Source organism: Betta splendens, chromosome 6 (assembly GCF_900634795.4).
Source record: "Betta splendens chromosome 6, fBetSpl5.4, whole genome shotgun sequence".
NCBI lineage: Eukaryota > Metazoa > Chordata > Actinopteri > Anabantiformes > Osphronemidae > Betta > Betta splendens.
In genome coordinates, this window is record NC_040886.2 from 16631282 (window position 1) to 16652575 (window position 21294).

The window sequence follows — 21294 nt, forward strand, 5'->3', positions numbered from 1 at the left end:
CCGTAAACGTCCACCTATGAAACGTATGCGCAAAAATATGTAAACCACAAGATTTCGCCATCCTGATTAAGTGAAAAAAGCAAATTCACTTACTGTAAAGTTGCGCTCGCTGCAGGAGCAGCTCCACTGGAGGAACGCAATGGTTCAGTGTTGACTGACCTTTCCAGACAAATGTTGGAGCTGGCGGCTCCGGCCTCCACTGGGTTTCGGTTCAAACTGTTCTGGTCCAATCTGCTCCAATCAACATGTGGAAGGATCCTCGAGCAAAAACCCGAAGCTGCTGCTGTGTTTGTGTGTCTCACTTTAAAAAAAGTAATCTGCCAAACGACTAAAACCAAAATGAACGTCTGCACAGCGTTTTTATAGCCCAGCGACTAGCTGTTGAGTCTGACCCGGCAGCAAACCCACACACACCCGGCCCTCACCACCACAGACATGACACATGGATGACAGCCTGAACGTCACGCTTCTGGCACCAGAAGCTCCTTGTGTTGCATTTATTGTAGGATTGTGAAAAGCTGGGGCTCCAGTTACACCAGTAATGCTTTCATTTATTATGGTATCACCCGCTGGTTTCTGAATCACATGTCCGATACATACATTTGCACAGATGACACAAACTGAGAGCGATGACCATCATTGCTTTTATTTCATTTGTACATCCACCTCTCCTAAATCAAGTAACAAATTACTTACTTAAAATCACCATCTGTTATTTCAGAGACTAAAGCACAAAGCTCTCGCGACCCACGAGGCCACACATCCATGTTAGGGAACAGTCACTTGTGTGAAACACCTGGAGCTTCATTTTCATTCTTTCGTTTGCACCTCGTGTGCCTTTCTTTATCCTAAAACCTCTTTGCCTTTGGTGTCCAGGATCGTTTCTCTGTGGAATGTCTTCTTAGTTTTTCCAACGCCTCTCAACATTTTTCCTCAGACGAGGAAAGACTCAATTACAAAAGCCACAAAACAAATGTACTTTTACTAAAAAGTTTAAAACGGAAGCCGGGCAGAAAACGCCAGACTTCTTTGGTCTCGGAGAAACTGAAAGGAGTGCAAGTGGCAGAGTGGAAAGCAAGGGTTGGTCCGGAATAAACCCACATAAATAACAGCACACTTAGACAGCAGTGAGCTGGAGGCTCCAGATGTAGCAGTACCAGCAACACTCGGATGGGAGTCACACACATGCAGAGCTGAATCAGCACGTCTTTGTTATAAAGGAACCAGTCTAATTCTGAGCAGCACTAACTGCAGAATAACCTTTTTAATATCAATTTTCCGCCACATCAGTGAAACATTGAGAATTAGTGGCCACTAAATGAACAATGGGCCTTTATGAAGGAGTGTGACCAGCTCACAAACACATCCCCCTCACTCCTCAGCGCTAAGGTTTCTAAACGAGGTGAGGAGTGGACTCACAACAGGAACCAAAGTAGTTTGGTCCAAGTATTATGGTCGTTGAAGCTCCTCGTTCTGACAAACAGCTGAATGAGTAGGTCGACGCCTACTTCCTGAATGCGTGTTAGACTCCCTCGCAGCACTTTCTTCCAGCTGGCTGCAGCTTCAGGTGTCAATAAACTGTCCCCATGCGGCTTTCCACTGCACAAAGAGCTAGGAACACAGTAGGAGGCTTTGGTATTGGACTTTGTGCATGATCTAATACATAAACATGAGCATGACGCTTTGATATTTAGCCTCTCAACCAGTTTAATCCACTCTAAGTATGATTCATATTAGTTGGTTAAATAAACCTGCTGCTACGTAAGAAGGTTTTTCTTCTTTGTTCGAGTTACAACATGAAAACGGCACAGTTACTGACTCATCATTCAGTCACCGACACTCAACCATGACCCAGACCCAGTATATAAAGCATGTGCAAACTTGTTTTCTCCTCTACTACGCAGACGGTCACTCAACCTCAGATCCCTAAAGGCACTTATGAAAAGTCAAAATGCGGTGCGACAGGTACTGAGTCGACCACAGGGGACTGCCATGAAAGTCACACTGAAAACCTGAGCTGTTGGAGGCAGAATGAGGAGGAGGTGAGGAATACTGTGAGACGTTGGCCAGAGGGGGACGAGGTTGAAGACCCGATTCATGGCTTAACGCGTTCAGCTACAACCGGCGTGACTGTGAATCCTAAACTCTTTATGTTACACCTTAAATTATGTCAAATAAACAGTCCGCCGTGATATTGCCTATGTTATATGTACTTCTGAAATAAAAGGTACAGTAGGTATAAAAGTGTGACTTTAAGGTCCGCTTCGTCACCTGCGAGTCCTTGAACTGAGCCAAGCGTGAGTCCCGCGCTCTCCTGTTCACAGCCCGTCGTACATGCGCAGCGTGCGCTCCAGTTGTTGGACAACCCGCTGGTAGAAGGCGATCTGCTCCGTGAGGTAGGCCTGCATCATGTGTTTGAAGTCCACTTCTCGCTGCTGATGGAAGTGGCTCATCTCCGCCTGCAGGGCGAAGCCCACCGTCCGGCAGCGCTTCCTGATGCCGTCGGACTCGTCCTGGTCCATCTTCCCTTCGTCGCTCATGCGCTGGCTCTCCTTCACCTTGGCGAAGGCACCTGCGTCGGGCCAAGAACCACCGAGAGCATTAGTGGGGAAACACCTCCCAGACTGTTAATCAGGGCAATGACATGTTAAATCACACAATAATCAAGCATAGAATTTTTCTGGATTAATAATAAGAATTAACTGTAAGTTGAACCTCCACCACAATATAGTCAAAAACCTCATTCCATATCATTTATTCAATATCAGAGTAAAGTACATGGACTTATTTTAATGCTATAGATGATTTTTAGGTTGTGAGCTGTGGATGAACCTGTGAAGTGAAACACAAGGAAGAACCTAATTCATGTGAGGAGCTGTCAAATCTTCGCGTCTGCTTTAATGAGCTGTTGGTGACAAAATGATGTATTGAGTCAGACACAAGCTGTAAAATGTGCTTATGAAAACCTAAAATAGAAGTTAGGGTCTAAAGCGGTTCTTTGGGCGGGTGTGGGTTTCTGTGTAATGTGTGTGGTACAGTGAACAGACCTTAAAGGCTGTAAAGCTGCACATTTCACAGACAGAGAAGTGAAAGCGCCTGCGTTTTGTGCCAGGGCTCTAGTTTCTAGTGATGAGGAGACTGCACACAGACTGCGGTGACGTCAGCGCCCGAGCGGCAGCTTCACGCCGCCTCAGAACCAGCAGAACCAGCAGAACCAGAACCAGAACCAGCAGCGCGTGCCGCTAGCGGGGTCCGGTCCATCCGCGGGCACCGCGTGCGCGCCTCATCGCTTCACTGTGACTTCACGCCGCTCTGGATTTCCTATGGAATGCCTGGCAGAAGTGTGGGAAAGCATGAACAGCACTTGCAGCCTGTTCCAGCGAGGAGGCGTGTAGTGGAGTCTGTGGCGCTGACCTACATTCAAGCATTCTGTTTTCCACATGAGAGGAGAGCGTGCACGGCCACATACTGGAGCACGTCTGTGGGACATAAAGACGAGGCGCTCACGTCCGTGGATGTGAGCTGTAGGGGGTTCCACACAACATTCCTGCATCTACTAAGCTCAAACTCGACACAAAGGCAGCTTTGCTCACGAACACACTCACCATTATGTTTATGCTACAAAATAAAAGACGACTCCCCGTCGCACCATAAGCCTTTGCCTCCTCTGAGTCACCGAATGCTCGGTGATACACGAGCAGCGATCTGTAAAGTCACCAGATTTGTTTATCTTTTCCAACCAGACCGGCTACCGCATGTTTTATGGCGACAGCTTCACGAGCCTGTGATGGGTGGAAATTAGAACTCGGTGTCGGACTAACGAGGGGGAAGAGGCAGCGAATGGGGGAGGATGAAGCATGAAGGGTGGGAAAGGGATCTGCGAAGACAAATGAAGCAAAGCCTGTTTAGCACCACGACGGCGGCGTGCTTCAATAAATGAAACACCTCAGTAAAGATCTGTACACCACTTAATGACAGGAACGATTTATGTTTGTAAAGCGACACTTCATGTGTAGATATGAGACAAAGAGCAACAGAATGAGCCTCGTCCAGATTAACTGACCACAAGCATCAGGGCCAGTGAACTCAGGCATCTGCTTCATTCCCCATTCCCACAGGCCTGTGGACCTGAGGTCACTGCAGGACGGGGTCGGGAAGTGCAGCACTTCTATGAATCCCATTTACCATCTTTCCTCTTGATGCATAAGTGGGAACGGAGGTGATCCTCTGGGATGCTTGTACATGTTTACAGCGTGTTTTTATGCAAAACCTGCAGTTTTCTATAAACATTAAACCTCTGCATTTGCACATCATTACATCGTTGTCCCTGTTTAACTCTGGAGTGGAGGCCTGTTCAAACTGGAGAAGCCTCTTCAGTCTAAGATAATGTACATCAACATGTGCTGAGTGTGCAATTAATCAGCAGAAGAAGGAAGATTTTACTGTTGCTACAGACGTGGCACGTCTTCATTCATCAGAGCAGCCCACAGGATGACAACATGGCTGCACTGTTCTCCTCAAGGTTTACTCTTCTCAGGAGGTCCTTAGCCTTCATCTGCCACTAACGATTAGATCCCCAACGCAAACACTGGACTGAAATGACCTGGCACAAGCTCCTGTCTCCAGTTGGAAAAGGTGCTGCCTAACGCTTCACGATGTGCTGGAGGTGACTGGGTTTATGTGGGTGTGAGAGTGAAACCGTGCTGGGTTAGTATGTGAAAGCGAAGCCACTAGAATGTAATGACTTCACTGCTACAGCGAAAACCACACAACACCCTCATTTTCCTTCAGGACCGCTAAGATACTCTCCTGAATAGTGAGTAGGAAAAATATTTGGCAGGTTGTGGTTTTCAAATCCAAGATGGCGAAATGTGACTGAAATAATACGAGGACAAGAACACAGTGACCAAGTAGATGAGTAAAGTCACATCAACTCAGTGCAGAAAACAGAAACAGGACAAATGAGGCTTGATGGATGGAAGAGAGAGAGAGAGAGAGAGAGAGAGACAGAGAGACAGAGAGAGACAGAGAGAGAAAAGGGACTGATGTCGGTGTCAAGCACCACAGTGAACTGGTGGAATATTTGTTCTATGTTGACAATCACTTTCAAGAAAGACACGAAACGCAGCTTTACAGATTAGCTGGTAGATAAAAAGTGGGTGACGAAGCAGACGGAGAGACTGAATCTAGTTTATCCACATGCTTCTGCATAGTAACAGATCCTGTTTTTAGTGACATTTAAGCTGAAGCAAAGAAAAAGAAAGGGAGAAACCAAAAGGACAACAACGTAAAAACGAGCGGAAACAAGGCACCGCTGAGCAGATTCTGTCCAAGTGTAACTGACAGATGAAAGATGAACATCTCCAATAGGTCCAGAGCTCAGAATGAGCCTTCAGTGAAGGAGATGCTGAACAAATAAATCCACCTTCATGTCAGACATGTTAATAGTTTTATTAAAAGACTCTATATATTAAAATATTTACATTATCACTTATTAGCTGGAACTAGATAAAGATAAAACATACTTCCCAAACTCCAGCATGTTAAAAGGAGCAGCATCAATGTTTGAATAGCATTTTTTTCGCTTTGTATCGTTTCTTGAAGCTTTGTGAGTCCCGTTCTGTATCTGACTGTGACATTACAGTCATTCACACCAGTCCTTATGCTGTGGAGCAGCTGTATCATTCCCCCTGTGACTCGGCCCGGTTACATTTGTGGAGTGAAGTGCTGCAGACAGCACACAGGTCAGAAAGAATGTCGTCCTTGCAGACACGAGGAATGAATCCGAGCAATGCCATTATCCGACCTCAGCTGACGCGTGGCACCAAATCACTCCAATCACAACAATGTTTGCTTGTCTTAAAGGTTTTAGTTGCTTAGTTGTTGGAACACCATGACATAACATGAGGAAAAGGTCAGCCAAAGTACTGCTAGCGGTCCTCTCCTCTCAGGGATGTCATCTCCATGCCAACCGCAGGCTTTGTGCCGTTACCATGACAACCACACAGAGCCGGTGAAACACAGGCGCTTTAGCTGTAATTTAACTGCATTGGAGGCAGAAACATTATTAACTCAATAAACAGAGTCAAAGCTACTTAATTAGAAAAAGCGATCAAAACAGTCTTTTTCCATTCTTTAACAGCAGCACAAGCACTTTCCTCGTCAGGCTAACGAGCAGGACTTCCACTTCTACTTCCAGGGCTTTAACCGTGCACTAAGTAACAGGTGGTCTATCCAGGTATAATAAAATATATTGCCAGTTTGTTGCAAGTTAGTAATTCAGGAACTGGTGAAACAGAACAGCTTTGACGCGCCAGGGGTCAAAGATCAAACGGCTGCAAATAGTGGACAATCATCCCTGGAGCCACAGCTGATATGTACACATCATATATGATGTGAAGAGCATCTCAGCCCAAGAGCTCCTTCACCTATAATCACAGGCCTCGGGTGAGTGAATAAGCACAAACAAGCTTAACTGAGCTTCCTCTTTACAGTCACAGCTCAGAGGTGTGGAAGGAGCTCAACTCAACAGGTACAAACCTGAGGATTTCTCTTCCCCCACAGTCCAAGGACATGTCGTTTGGGCCAACACACCTATGATCAATTCAAAGCCTCCAATTAAGACCAGACCATGGGACACGTTGTACACTACACTACGATACTGCACAATAATGCAAAACTGTGAAAGTTACCACTAATGATCTGTCCGGATAAAGTTCTCCTGGGACATAAAAGCAGCCAGCTCTTCGTATAGTCTGCGTCTCAGCAAAGGAGGAGGTGGAAATCTCCTTCAGTGTGAAAGAGCGGTTCCCTGGGCCAGCTCAGACAGGAATGCAGAAGCATGTGGATAGACAGCATGCGTGAAGGCAGGGGCCCGGCCTTCGTTAGATTCATGCGAAAGCAAAGAGGAGAGATACAACACTTCTAAACTGCTTCCACTGCTCCACAGTCAGCAAATACGAATAATAGTCAATATTGAAAGACAATGCCCCAACTGAGGCCTGGTACCTGCTGACAATGCAGTGTTCTTGTGTGTCGCAACCAGTGTATGGAATGTTAATCAGTAACATGCTTGTTAGATCACTTAAACACAACATGTGCTCCTGGTCAGCCCTTAAACGCCTCCCAGCAGCATCGCGGCGCGGAGCTGGACGAGCCCGTGTTATCGGCAGACACTGTAACGGGGCATGTGGGAGACGCATTCCCTCACAACTTGGCAACAAACTAGACTTCCTTCAAAGTGATGGGGTCTGCATGTGGTTCTGTAATGCGCTGCCATATGGAGGACAACTAACCTCTTGTCCAGATTAAAAGACTGGCTGGAGTGTTGAAGGCGTCTCAGGGGAGCTCGCTCATTCTCAAACTGATGCTCTGCTGTGGATCACAGGAGGTTTTAATGCACCATCAGCAGCAGCAGCTGAGGGGAGGAAACACTTTCTCTAACATAAAAGAGCTGAAATCAGCTGAAAAGCATTTGGAAAAGTGCATCCCTAGTATTTCCACAGAACACTCGCTCTGACCTGCCTCTGACTACACTGAGTATCCCAATTAAACCACAACTTGAAGTTTGATTCGGAGCAGAAGTGATTAATTGTGTTGTTTTTGTCCATGACAATGACAAGAACCGGGTTTTCCGTCTTTTGCCCCAGCGGCCACAACGTGTCGTTCTCTGGACACATGTGAGGCAGCCTAGAACTCACACGGAGCCAACGCCTCACATTTCATCTTACACAACACATGATGTGACATGACACCATGAAGCGGTTGGGTTCGCTCCATTGTGTGCCGCTCTGGGATTATTTAACGCTACAAAAGGTGGTTTTGTCTGAGAGAAGTGAGTCAAACGTGGGAAAGCATTCAACAGGAGACGTTCAGTACAGACCAAGATTACCAACAAGTAACTAACACACAATGTTGACTCTCGTACAACTCTCACAGGAGCCCTATTATGAAACAGCACAGCATAGTGAAAGACAGTAAAATTAAACAATTTTGGAATCAAATGAGATTCAGGTATAGATATCAGATGGCGTTCAAGCCTTTGGGACCAGATGAGATTTACTTTCAGTTTTACTAAAACCACGGCAGTCTCTCACCCCAAGAAGTCTTATGTGGACATTTATATGGGGTAACAGAAGGAGAGAGCATTAAAGCAAGCAGGCACATGTGAAGAGGATAAAGCAAGAGGCCAAGCTCTCATGATAAACTGATCTGCAGATGGAGCAACAGCAGAGACCAAAGTCAAAACGAGACAAGAAAAAATGGGAGAAAGAGATGCACAGAGCACACCCTGACATTTTTCTGACGTTACTCAAAACCCTCTCCTCCCTGCGCTGGTTTTATCAAGGCCACATGCAGTCACTGTCCACCACCACATTCAACATTCCTGCAGTTTACATGCTCCCCAGGACTCACAGTCAAAGCCAGGCAGGACAGAAGAAGCAGAGCAGGGATGAAGAGGAGGAGGAGGAGGAGGAGGAGGAGGAGCGGCACCGGAAAAGGTTGACCTCAGCTGTGTGTGTTCTGAGTGTTGCCACAGCTGTATCTGGTTCAGAAGAACACAAGTCACAGGGAGGCGACTAAACTCTGCCTGGACAAAAACACCGCTGCACACCTTCTACATGTGCTGGAGAAAACAACAGGATCAGGTCAGAATGATCGTTATCATTCTGACAGCAGATGTGCTTGATTGTATTATACACTGGTTCTAATGTTCATCATTGGTGACCTGGACACATTACATTATACAGAGGAAATGAGGGTAAGGATGTTAGTTAAAGGGCAACTTTACATTTCCACCTTCCTACCTTTGTGATAGTCTGAGAACATGTTTATTTAGAACATGTTTATCTGCTTGTAAATGATCAAACACACTCGTTTATTCCTGGGTGGAGTGATGAATGTAACTAGCTGAAGCGTATCACCACTGACCTTTGTAATAATGTCCCCCAGCTGTTTGAATGAGATAATACAATTTACCAGCCATTATTCCTGGTGGGTAGTGGCCTTTTCATGCGTCCTGAACCAACAGCGTTCAGCTGATAGTGTTACACGTTTGAGCTCTGACACACGATGCTGATACTGCAGCACTGACTGAACAGGTTAACAGGAGATAAAGCCAGAGTTACAGGTCCAACTGTTATCAAATTACAACATCTCTTAAGGTGGCTTAAGGTGGTGATACAGTAGTACATGTACGAGTTCCCACTGTAGGAATTTGTTTTTGCAAACGTGAATGCTGATAACTGCAAACAGAACAGAAGGCTAGGGTAAAGCTCTGACTCACTACCACCTGACTGGAAACATCAGGGAACAAAGTCATATCACCATATACCTCGTCTCTCAGGTGAGAGTTTGACGCTGTGATTGAAATAAAGATGTCAACTAGATTCAATTGTGTACTCCTGAAGGAACCACAGTTTGTGAAAGGTTAAGTCGACCTTTATCATTGCCAGGATTCTGACCCACCGACCCATATGGCATTTTCTGCTAATGCTACTCAGATGTTCTTTTAAATCATTGCTGTTGGTTTAAATCCACAACAAAGGTTTTGCGTGGGAGTTTCTTCAAATTGTAGAAAGCGACAGAAGTATGTAAAGTGGAAATCCACAACAAAAACGCCCAAATTAAAACATCCCATTAATGGCTGGTTTGATTCACTGGTTGGGTTATAATTACTATTTCCAGTTGTCCAATTACATTAGTATTGTGAAGGAATGTGTTGGTATGTGGGTGTGTCTTACTGTGTGTGTGAGTGGGTTGAAGTGGGGGGAGTAGGTGGAGCAAATGGCCTAAGATGCTGTAGGCAAACACTGGGACCTAATTTTCCTTTCAGACCGTCGCTTTAACATACTCACACTAATCTAGGTTAAACGGTGTGTCCTTGTGATGAGAGAGGGAGGAGATACAGGAAGAAAAACCTGACCTGATCTGTCAACCACAGCAAAACAAACAAATGTGACGATGGGTCATCGGCAGCCTGCTCCCCTTAGCAGACACTTGGTATATTATTCTTTACTACTAAAGCCTTTGTGAGACTTTCTCATGGTAGCTGCTTCCTGTCTTAGCCAGAGCAGCCAGACTCAGAAAATGAAGAGCAGATTCAGACATGTGATTGGATATACTGTAAGGCTACCAAAGGTATGTCTGGTATTTCACATACTGAAAGTTCATTACCTTTCTGTAGATGAATAATGTCTGGGAAGTTGGCAAGCAAGCCTTGATAGAGCGACAGCTTGTCCAGCATATGGAAGAGGTCATACTTAGGTTGCTCTGCGAACATCTCCCCAATGTTCTCATAGGTGCGGCCTGTGTGGGAAATGGCATTATTGAGGGCATCTGAGCAGTGGGGAGGGTCCAGCATGAACGCCTGGCTGATGGACTGGAAGGCATTTCCCAGCCGCTGGAACTCCTTCCTGAATCCGCCCAGGTGTTTACGCACCAGCTCCGAGGCAACATGTGTGAGCTGCATCACGCTGTCGTCCATTTTCTTAGCGAAGGACTTGAAGGTGTCGATCCGCTCTTCGACATCCTGAAGGTCCTGGTGCTCGTTGGGGATCTGGAGGGTGAGCATGAAGTGGGCTCCCACCATCTCGTCCTTCTCCGCCCGCCTCTTGCCCAGTTTCCACTGCTTGTCGTCGGCACACATCAGAAAGTGCTCGAAGCCTTCGTACTGGGACAGGACCGGGTGACTGGTCATGTGGTTCATCCATAGTATCAGTCGTCTCTTACGCTTCTCGATGAAGTCTTCCTCGAATCGCCCTGTGGCCTGCTTCTCGGGCAGGTGAGGCACAGAGATCACAGTGAACTTGTGCAGCAAACGGTTGTAAAGCCAGTCAAAGTGTTTGTAGCGCCGGTACACGGGACGCCCTGTGTGGCTCGGCGTGACCCGGTATGAAATGTAGGTCTTGATGCCTTTAAACTTTGTCTGTTTTGTGGGGTCTTCTATTGAGCAGCAGAAAGGTTGTGGGCTCTCTTTCCACCGAGGGCCCAAAAGACCCATGTCAATGGTGTACGACTCGGCTATCTTTGCCATCATGGGCACATCACCCAGAACAAATGCTTCCACACCTGAGCGGACGAAGCTGGAAAATCGGTTCCAGCTGCCCACCATGCTGCCCTTCCTGGAGCTGGAGACGCTGTCTTGTCTCTCCATGTGGGGTTTGGCCCGGTAGTGCACATTGGGATTGTTGGACATTGGGCTCTGATGGGCATGTCCATTAGCCCCCGGGTTCCTAGTGTGGTCAGAATCCTCCACTACTGTGGACCTGTCATCCCAGTCATCCCAGTCATCATCATCTTCATCATCGTAGTAGGGATGCTGTAGATTGGGAGAAGTGTTTGGTAAAGAGGGGAAATAGGAGACTTTTCCTAAAGAGCTTGGGGGGCTGATAGAGGAGTCGGTCACGTTGGAGTTTGAGCGGTTGCGAATAATTTCCACGTACGATGCTGGAAAGAGACCCCTCTCCCCTCGGCTGTTCTCCCCCTGAAACCAGCCGTCCACTGAGTTCTCATCAAAGATAACCAGTTCTTCATTCTCCTGAATATTTATCTCCTCTTTGTTTTCACTTTGAAAAGTGTAGAGGGCTTTGGCTTTCACTGACATGTTGATATTCCAGTGGATCCCAAACCAAAAGACTCTTCATGCACGTGAGTGCTTAAATTATCCTGCTGCTACTGTCTTCATGCATTCTGTGTTGGAAAACATCTGACACTATGTCACTGTAATATTTAAAGTCATCTCAAATGACATGGCGGCTGTTGGATCAAGTGTGCAACAGCATAAAATGTAAATTTGGACATACAATAAACACAGACGTCGAAAAAAACTATTTATTCTCTCTGCCAAAATAAAAGTCTACAAAGGGCCTGGTGTGAATAACTTCAGCCCATTGAAGCTATCGCTCTATAGTCTGACCATCTATATTACTTTAAAACCTAAGAATAACTTCAGGCTATGAAGACTCTATAACACCTTAACTTACTGATAATACAAACACACGCTCCTGCTGCATCTCAGTCCCAACAGGTCGAAAAACAAAACTGGCTTCGCCAAAGAGCTCCTCCAAAAGCACCAACGGCCGCTTTAATCCCTAGAAACTGTGCTGCAACAACGCGTCGTTCGCCCCTCAGACACTTGTTTCGCACTACGGAGCTTAGGAATCATCCTTGATGAAAACATTTCGAAGGCGAAGTGGCTGGCGCGAGGAACACTGAGCAATGAGTAATGCTATCCCTGTGCATTTTGAGCCTGCTCCGCATTCCCCCGGACTCAAACTTGCTGCGTTTCCCTTGTAAACAGGTTCCTGCGCATCTTCACTCGATCCTTTATATTCACAAAAACGAGAAGCGCCATCCAAACAACGTGGATTCTTCTTATCAACACACAGCTCCGCTCAATAGTATTTCGTTGGGATCATTCTTGTGCGCGCTGCGCCAAAGTAACTCTTTCCGTGACGTTAGGCTTGGACAATTGAACGCAAGTTGCCCTTTTTTCACGGACTCCTTTATATTGTTTGAAAGAGGAGATGTTGGCTCAACACCGCCCCCGACAGGAAGAACCGAGAAGAGCACAAAGCAAGGAACAGTGTGATCACAATATAACGATACTTATGATGTTGGGGAAGGAAATGACGGCGATGATCATGCAACTAACACACATTTAAAACTAAATTAAACACATTTAATAAAAACTACCACTAAGGCACAGAAATACAGCACAAAACACAGGACAGGGAAGTAACTAAATATCCATCAGTGACACACACATTAAATAAACAGGAATTGCAATTTAGATGCACCATACCTTTCTTGAGTATTTATAGTTTATGATACTTTAACTTTTTCTCCATTATATTTTAAAGTAAATGTTCTTCTTGCCATGTAGTGCAAAGTACACAATATATTTGACAATAGAAAAAGGCTGCCAAGTTATTCAAGACGACTAATTTATAATTAATTATTATTATCCATCCACGTATGATATAATGTCTATTCTTATAAGTGCACATTGCGTACACATGCTGGACTCTACACTCTACAGCTGTAGTTCTAGGAAACTCCGGGAGAGGTTTCTGGTGTTGATCCACAACGATTAATAAAAGACCATATATAAAAATACAATTTGAAAGGCTGTGGTGACGGTCTTAATAAACGCATTTGTTTTGGTACATATTATTTAGTAAGAAGTAATCGTTTGTTTTTTTAACAATAATGATGTAAAATTTCAAAATTGCGCATCAAAACAAAGAAACTCCGGGTAACGTTTTCACGCTGTTGGTTGGCCGACTAAAAGTCGTCGTCGACGTCGTGACGTTGTAGCAGCAGCAGCAGCAGCACCAGCACCGGCCTCTACCTCTACCTCTACCTCTGTCTCTGCAGATGTCCAAGGTAAACTTATCCAGTACTGACTGACCGAACAATCTGCTCAGGCTTTAATTTGACCCTAGAATTTAAATAAATTAAAGCTGCAACTTGTGGTTAGTGAATTAATGTTGCTGCCGACTACTTGGCCCACTGTAGTCACGCTATCAGGACTAGCATGATGCTAGTTAACTGTTGGGGCTGAAGTTAGCGGCCTTTAGCAACGCTCAAACTTTAGCTGAAAGTACAGCTGTCTAATACAGCAGCTCTGCAGTAAACTGTATATTCACAAAGGGTCCGTGTTCACGTCATGTTACTGCATGTTTATTTAGGAAGAAGTGGTTCGTGGCTGCTTTTCTCTTTAGCTCTTAATATAATTTTGTATCAGTAAAATGACAGAAGTACTTCTATTTATAGACTTTTATGATTCGCTGACTTTTTTAATGTAAAGCAGTATTACATAAACTAAAAGTACAAATCACCTCCTTCATGTTTGATGTGCACACAGGTACAGATAATGTTAAAAAGCATTTAATCTTATGCTGAGTTGGACTAATTACAGACATATGCGAAATGTTTAGTCTTAAGTGAGTACGAGTAAGTGCAGCCCTTGCAGCAGGCATTTAGAATTAAGACTTTCTGCCACTTTTAATACAGACAATTCAATATAACAGTGCTAGTACAGACATTTATTGATCCTATTGCAAGTTGTTAAACAATAGTGGGAAAAATCCTAGATGTGAGTGTATATACAATACGAGAACCTTTTTAGCCTCAGGAAGGGGTGGTTTCAGGACTATGGGAACTAAAGGCTTATAATCTTATGTAACGATTGGCTTGTATTGTTTTGCAGAGTCCCCATGGATGCCCTGACCCAAGCCCTCTCAGCCAGCTTTGCTGTGTCCAAGGAGCCCAACAGTACAGCTGCCCCCCACCCTCGGCTGGCTCAGTATAAGAGCAAGTACAGCGTGCTGGAGCAGAGTGAGCGACGGCGGCGCTTTCTTGACTTGCAAAAAAGGTAAATGTCTCAGAAGGCAATAATGTTTGGGAACATATTCTTATACAGATGCAGTGTAATACACCTGATTGCCATAGTATTGTAGTTGTAACACAAAAATCACAAAATGATGTCTTGTCGAATTGAGGGAGTTAAAGTTTGCAGCGCACTGACACTTCAGCACACTGGCCTTTCACTGCACATTTTAATTTTCTAAAAGGCAGATAACCTCTGTGTGCAAGTAAATTAAATCCCTTTATCATTAAAACATTCAGAGTAAACCTCTAAAGCTTATGTCTCTATCGCCAATCACAGCAAACGGCTAAACTACATCAACCATGCACGGCGACTGGCTGATGGGGACTGGACAGGAGCAGACAGCGATGGGGAGGACGACATGGAGAAGCAAGAGCAGGGGGAACGGGCGCAAGATGGCACTGCAGAAGAAGAGGGAATGGAGGTTGATAGAAGAAAGCTCCCAAAACATTATGCAAATCAGGTCAGAATCTGGTGTGCTCTGACCCAGATATATTATTCTTTATAGTTTTAATTGTCTCCAATAGAGGGCGCATTCGATTTGATAATTTTAAACTTGTTCTGACTCCAATTTGTAAGAAGTCTTTACATTAGCACACTTAGGCTGTAAAACAAATGCTGATGAAAATGAAATGCAGTGTGTTAACAAAAGCGCCTCCTCATCTTCAGCTCATGCTGTCAGAATGGCTGGTGGATGTTCCATCAGAACTGGACACTGATTGGCTTATGGTGGTCTGTCCAATGGGGAAAAGATCCCTCGTTGTTGCCTCTAAGGTAGGACTTTGTCTGAGTACTTCTATAGTATCACATGTTGTGCATATAAAACTTTATTATTCATTACTACAATAATATAATGCTTTGGTAAAAATGTTGTGTAAATTGAAAAATAAGTTTTATACAAGTGCTAGACATACAGATAATCAAGGCACAAAACTTTATTTGCAATATTTTACCATTCTAACCTCTAGATATTTAGTCAAATGTTCTGTGACCTATATGATTTCTATCTGTCTTCTATCTGACTAGTATGTGGGGCATAAACAAGAAGTGATCTTTCCTTTGATAAATTCTTGAGAAATGGGTGAATTTAAAGTTGAAACATTGTTTTTTTGTACTTTACTTTTTTGCAACATGTTTTTGGGTAATTGTGACCTATAAAATCAGTCCCTCTTCTTACTTTGCAATGTGCCGCTCATGTGGTTTCTGAGTAATAAATAGGCTTGAAAATGCTGATCAACGTGCAGACAACTCATAACACAAGTGTCCTGCAATAATGGCCCCAGACCACAGTTTCCCATCTCAGTTTTACTAGTGTCGGTGATTCTACGCAGTCTATGATGCAACCTAATCTCCAATATCATTATGACTGTGTCGCTACTCACATTGGTGACATTATTTCAGACCTTGACCTCACTGATGATAAATCTGTGAAAAACCACAACCCATTGCTCTACATACAACAGGAACCGGAGATTCTTTGAAAAAGAGAAACTGTATTGTAAAGCTTGAGGAAAAAACGAATGGCAAGTTTCATCTACTTGTAAACCTTTGCATTGATTTCTCAAATGCTTGTATGACACACTTAGTCATTAATCCTTCTGCAGTGGAGATTTTGCGTCACAAACTCTGCCAGGATTTGGATGAATGCTGAGACCACCCGCACCAAGATGATCTCTGATTCCATTTTATGTTTTATTATTTTTATGAGGACTGTTTTGAATGACTCTGTCAATTTCATATTTAAGAGCATTTCCTACATATAAACACATTGATGGCGTGTTCAATAACTAATTGAACACTTGAGTGAAAACAGATTGCTCCTTTATTAACCTTTGTTTGCCAGTCCATGAAGCCAGGAGAAGGGATGCACTTACCCAATATTCTTTCTATTCTTTCTTCTTTCTATTCTTATTCTGTATTGTGGTAATGTATTGTCTCACTTTTAAACTTTCTTTTCTGAAGGGTTCTACTGCAGCATACACTAAAAGCGGCTACTGTGTGAACCGTTTCCCCTCGCTGTTACCTGGTGGGAACAAACACAACTCCGCCGTGGGAAAGGGTAGGAGGCCTGTTGTGTCTGACGCCCACTGCACTACTGCCGTGGCTGTTTTACCAACATGAGAGGTGTAACAAATTTTCAATATACTTGTCCTAAAACATGTATTTTTGTAAACTGCCAACTCAGACTATACGATCCTGGACTGCATTTACAGTGAAGTGGATAGAACATACTACATACTGGACGTCATGTGCTGGAGAGGCCACCCGGTCTACGACTGCCCGGTAAGACTGGCTTCTAATCCTCCAGCAATTCAGGAATGCTTGTCTAATTGTATAAGTAGCACAGTCTGGGGCACAGATGTGCTTCTTTGCCATGTTGCCCATCTCATTGGTTCTGGAGTGTTCTGTTTACAGTGCTTGTTTTATCATCAACAGACCGAGTTTCGTTTCTACTGGCTTCAGTCCAAAGTCCAAGAAACAGATGGCCTATCGGAGATCGCCAAACGCAACCCGGTAAGTACCAACACTAGTAATACAGCCTCTCCACCTCATCTTCTGTATTTAGTAGTTGCATTTTGTTTTTTGCATTATTTACTCATATGAGATAAATTACTTCCTGAACTTCCTTAGCGCAAAGTGAGACAAGGGAAATCAAAGGTGGACATCCACTGCCATCATGGGGCATAATTGTGCACTAAAGTGATTATGATTATTACACACAAATCTTTAGGCTTCTGGTGCTCTGACAAAGTCTGATTGACCCTTTTAATTGTTACTGTTTTTGTGGGCCAATCTAGTAGGAGCTAAATCAGGCTTAGTCCTGGTGAGGTACACTTACTTGGAAACATTTGACAAGACAATTTGTGTTTAGAATTAACATGTTGCTCTGGTTTTATTTGATCTAACAGTTCCGGTTCGTGAGCCTCCAAAGCACAGACTGCACGACGGAATCGATTCAGAAAGCCCTGGCAGCCGAGTACAGCTTCAACGTAAGAAGAGATTTCTGCAGACACCCTACTCAGCTGTTGTACACTTAGACGTTAACTCACATAACTGCAGGAAATGCTCCAATGTACAGTTTTTGCTAAATGTCTGAACCATTTTGGTTTGATTTTAACCATGTTAATATTCCATTTCTAATTGCAGGTGGACGGTCTCCTGTTCTACCACCGGCAGACCCACTACACCCCCGGCAGCACCCCTCTAGTGGGCTGGCTTCGTCCGTACATGGTCACTGACATCCTGGGCATAGAGGTTCCCCTAGGACCCCTTACAATCAAACCTGAATATGCCAGCCACCAGCTCCAGCAAATCCTGGAACACAAAAAAACATCTAGTGAAGTCCGCCCTGCTAACAGCAGCGGAGGCTATGAGTTAGAGTACCTGTCCACTCCGAGTCAGGACAGTGGGGACTCTGTGAACTGCTTGAATCATAAGCCAATAAGGGAAGCACACATGGAAATCTGAGTGAGAGACCCAACAAGATGCACATTGCTAACTCCATTTCTAGGGGATGCCAGCCCTCATATGGCTCTATAGAATGTCTGCTGAATGCTTCTGCTGTTCTAACCAATTGCAAAGCATGGCTAATTCTAATCCGGCAGTGCTCAGGGCACCCTCTGAGTGCAGATTAGTAGAGCTATGCTGTGTATGTGTTTTTACTTTGGCAGAAACTCCAATGTGACATTTTCATCTGGTCTTCTTTCAGCAGCAGACCTTAAAACTAACCCGTTGTCTTGAGAACGATTGCAATGCAGATCGCTTCTGTAACATCAGTAGTCGAATGCTTGTAATCAAAAACAAAGATAAACGTTGTCTTGTGAGGAAAAGAGCCTGCAGAGTTCAGCACAGTCAAATGTCACTTTTTAATGATTCCTGCTCTGTGGAAAAAGCATTTTTTTAATCAGCGCTTTAGTTGGAGGAATGGTTGAATTTAGGAAGCATGCAGAGTTTTGCCTAAGGCTTTGCTGACTGATTGGAATGGACTTTTACAAGTTAATGTTAAATCTAAAATCCTTGACAAGTTTTTAAGTGTCTGTTTCTAAATAAAAGATTTTTTTTTATTGGACAACCCTTTTGTTTAAGGATGACCGTCATTTGCAGCGAAGCACGGTGGTGCTTGTCCAGATCTAGTGAGAGTGGGCTAAATACATAAAGATCGTCAAAGAACACCTGCTTTACAGTGCATGCAGTCTGAGGCTGGAGCAGCCCTTCACCTTATGTATCAGTTCATTGTCATACATGCATGTCCAAAGCAAAACCCAGACTTAAAGCCACATTTACCTCAATCTGATGAAAAAAATGGTGTGAAAAGCATTTAGACTCTTGGAATGAAGTGAAACTGTCTGCCTCCAGGAATAGTTTGAAAAAGTACTAGAGTTAGGTTTATGATACAAAATCTTTGCTTTAGATCAATCTAAAATTTAAGCTACATGTATGAATGCTTACGGAAACTTAAAAAGTCCTCTGCGCACACATTACACCTGATTGTATATGCACTGTCAACATAGCTGCAAGTAGCTGATGTTCCAGTATATACTAAGACATGACTCATACTGCTGATACCAGCTCTCATCAGCAGAATTCATGAGCATCTCTTTCCCTCTGCAATGAGCTCAGTGTGCCATTTGCGTAACTGTGAAGAGTGTGGCGGAAACTGTCAACAGGAAAAGACATCCTCTGAGAATGCACACTACACCGGTGCCTCAGGTTACCAGGGCTTGGTGGTATGAGATGCTATGCAGTATCTAACTCGGGATAAAATGCATTAATACAGATTCAGCATAATTATATTTATTTAAGTCTTTAAAATATTTAAATATATATTTATCAATGCTGGTTTGAGTGACACAACTCAAATATACCATCTCCATTGCTAAAGATGCGAATGGTTAATGTTCAGTACAGACCCCACGAACAAATACTTCCTATAAATACTTCCTAAACTGCACATGTTGACATTAGCATTTAGCTCAAATGTCACAGTTTTAAAATACGGCCACAAAGAACCGCTAGCTTGGCTTTGGACTAAAACCTTTTTTATATACTTGTCATCCCAGTCACAGATAAGATGAAATGACACAGTTTTATGATACAGTAACTAACAGTACAGGCCTTTGTGCTTGACCCCTATAATTATAGCGCATGCGCTTCTTTCCAGTAAACAAACCAGATATTCAAAAATCTGTTACACAAAGGCTACAGTTGTATTTCAATATCAGATAGGTTGTGCCTCGTGTTCCTGTGTTCATTTTTTTTATACACTGGAAAAAATTAAAATCACTATTGCTCTCACCGCCTACACAGAACATTAACAGGTGAAAACATCAAACTCTGCTGTGGAGATGGTTTAACTCGTTCTGGGAAGAAGAGCAAGGTGGACTAGACAGCTGATGGAAACTCAGCACACCACAATGACAACACCTCATATCGCTATAATTCTTGGAAAGCATGAGAGCCTGACTACAACAATAAAAGATAGCAGATTAGGAGCTTCAGCTTCCGGTGATTCTAGTGCTTATCTGCATTTTGGACCGATGTCTTTTAGTAGAGACTTTTTTATAGAGAAGTGTATCTAACACTGATGTGGTTTGTGATAAAACAGGGTTTGCAGTTGTGAAGTTTCCAAAGATTGATACACCATAAAAGCACAACTTGACCATCATTTTTCAATGGTTGTAGAATGCATCCTGCATTGTACTTCTAGGAAAAAAAATGTAATATGATGCTTCCAGATGCGCAGTATTCAGAAAGAAAGTGCTAGACAAATGCAGCTCATTAACTACAGGCAAATGTTTTTCTTATACATGGCTAAACCGAGAAGCCTTAGTCTACCAGAGCGTCGAGTCAGGCATGTGGTTACTGCAAGAATTCAGGTATTAGTCAGCAACACCGATCACTTTCCAGGAACTGAGCACCTGCCACTTCACAGTTACACTTTTCAGAACGTTCTCACACATTAACATGTACAGTCTGACCTCTATGAAAACCGTCTGTCACAAGAATTCTCATGAGGGAGGCTCATTTGAGCTTTTCCTGAAACTCTGTTTAACCTCAGGTTAGTTTTAGTTCCTGGTACTCATTTATAAAAACCTAATATGCAAAAAGTGAGATGCTTGCTATATTAAGTATCCACATTCATGAATCTGTATTTTAACAGACATATTTACATTTTTGTAAATATCAGGCTCTGGCGTCAGAAGCGTATTTACAGCTGCATGATGCCAGTAAAATGGAGGAAAGGATGATGCTGACAGGCTCAGTGTGCCTTTCCAGTTATTACTTGTCTGAACATTAGGTCAGAGGGGGTCTTCCTCTAGTAAAATCCTGCACTGTTTTGGTTTGACATGACGTTGCAAGGGCTCCGGGTTTACCAATCACATTTCCCAAAATTGCATGATGTCAACTTGCTTTATAGGAAGTCTATTGTTGTCCACTCCCTTTTCCCTTTTGCTTTCAAGCCAGATTTTCTCACGCCTCACTATTTACAGTTCACCTATTGTGAGACATTGTATTTTTGTGGGAAAAACAAAACTGTCTGTGAATTTTTCCAGCCTTTCCTTAGAAAAACAGTCTGAGATATAAACAGCCTACAGGTCTTCTTGTTCATCTACAGGTATAAACAGGTCAACCTACAGTTAGCGCCTGGTGGATTTAAAGCCGTGGTGGACAGGGGTCTGTGAAGCGGGGGGTCCGGGATCTGCCTTTCATCTGGCTGCATGAGGCTGCATAGCCACAGACCTGAACCCTGCCCACAACACAAGTCAAACCACCAGGCTGTGTAGATGTGGCCGATCAATGTCTATCTAACATTACATGTGTTTCCAGAGGCTCAGCTCACACATTCCTGTTCTATATCACATGATATTTCTTTTACAGTCTCTTTAAAAACACATAAA

General features: G+C 43.8%; 2 protein-coding genes and 1 long non-coding RNA gene across 3 annotated transcripts; 1 reads left to right on the forward strand and 2 right to left on the reverse strand.

Moving 5' to 3' along the window:
- Positions 1-630: 630 nt before the first annotated feature.
- Positions 631-12515, reverse strand: snx33 (sorting nexin 33). Its single transcript, XM_029153596.3, has 2 exons — positions 10177-12515; positions 631-2572 (listed from the first exon to the last, which is right to left on the reverse strand). Exons 1-2 carry the CDS (start codon positions 11603-11605, stop codon positions 2319-2321), a joined length of 1683 nt encoding a protein of 560 aa, XP_029009429.1. The 5' UTR covers positions 11606-12515; the 3' UTR covers positions 631-2318.
- On the reverse strand, positions 2573-10170 carry LOC114857262 (uncharacterized). Its single transcript, XR_003786189.3, has 2 exons — positions 6693-10170; positions 2573-6594 (listed from the first exon to the last, which is right to left on the reverse strand). It is a non-coding gene; the product is annotated as an uncharacterized LOC114857262 (long non-coding RNA).
- Positions 12516-13264: 749 nt separating the features above from the next.
- snupn (snurportin 1) lies at positions 13265-18469 on the forward strand. Its single transcript, XM_029153597.3, has 9 exons — positions 13265-13389; positions 14216-14380; positions 14675-14858; positions 15065-15169; positions 16358-16454; positions 16581-16678; positions 16832-16909; positions 17305-17385; positions 17543-18469. Exons 2-9 carry the CDS (start codon positions 14223-14225, stop codon positions 17861-17863), a joined length of 1122 nt encoding a protein of 373 aa, XP_029009430.1. The 5' UTR covers positions 13265-13389; positions 14216-14222; the 3' UTR covers positions 17864-18469.
- The last annotated feature ends 2825 nt before the right edge of the window (positions 18470-21294 follow it).

Bases quoted from the DNA above. Each gene is read 5' to 3' on its own strand.
- snx33 (XM_029153596.3), bottom strand. From the start codon at position 11,605: ATGTCAGTGAAAGCCAAAGCCCTCTACACTTTTCAAAGTGAAAACAAA. The intron at 2,573-10,176 runs GTAATGAACTTT...GGCCCGACGCAG, and splicing joins CATTATTCATCTACAGAAAG to GTGCCTTCGCCAAGGTGAAG.
- snupn (XM_029153597.3), top strand. From the start codon at position 14,223: ATGGATGCCCTGACCCAAGCCCTCTCAGCCAGCTTTGCTGTGTCCAAG. The intron at 14,381-14,674 runs GTAAATGTCTCA...CGCCAATCACAG, and splicing joins TTTCTTGACTTGCAAAAAAG to CAAACGGCTAAACTACATCA. The intron at 16,910-17,304 runs GTAAGTACCAAC...TTGATCTAACAG, and splicing joins AGATCGCCAAACGCAACCCG to TTCCGGTTCGTGAGCCTCCA.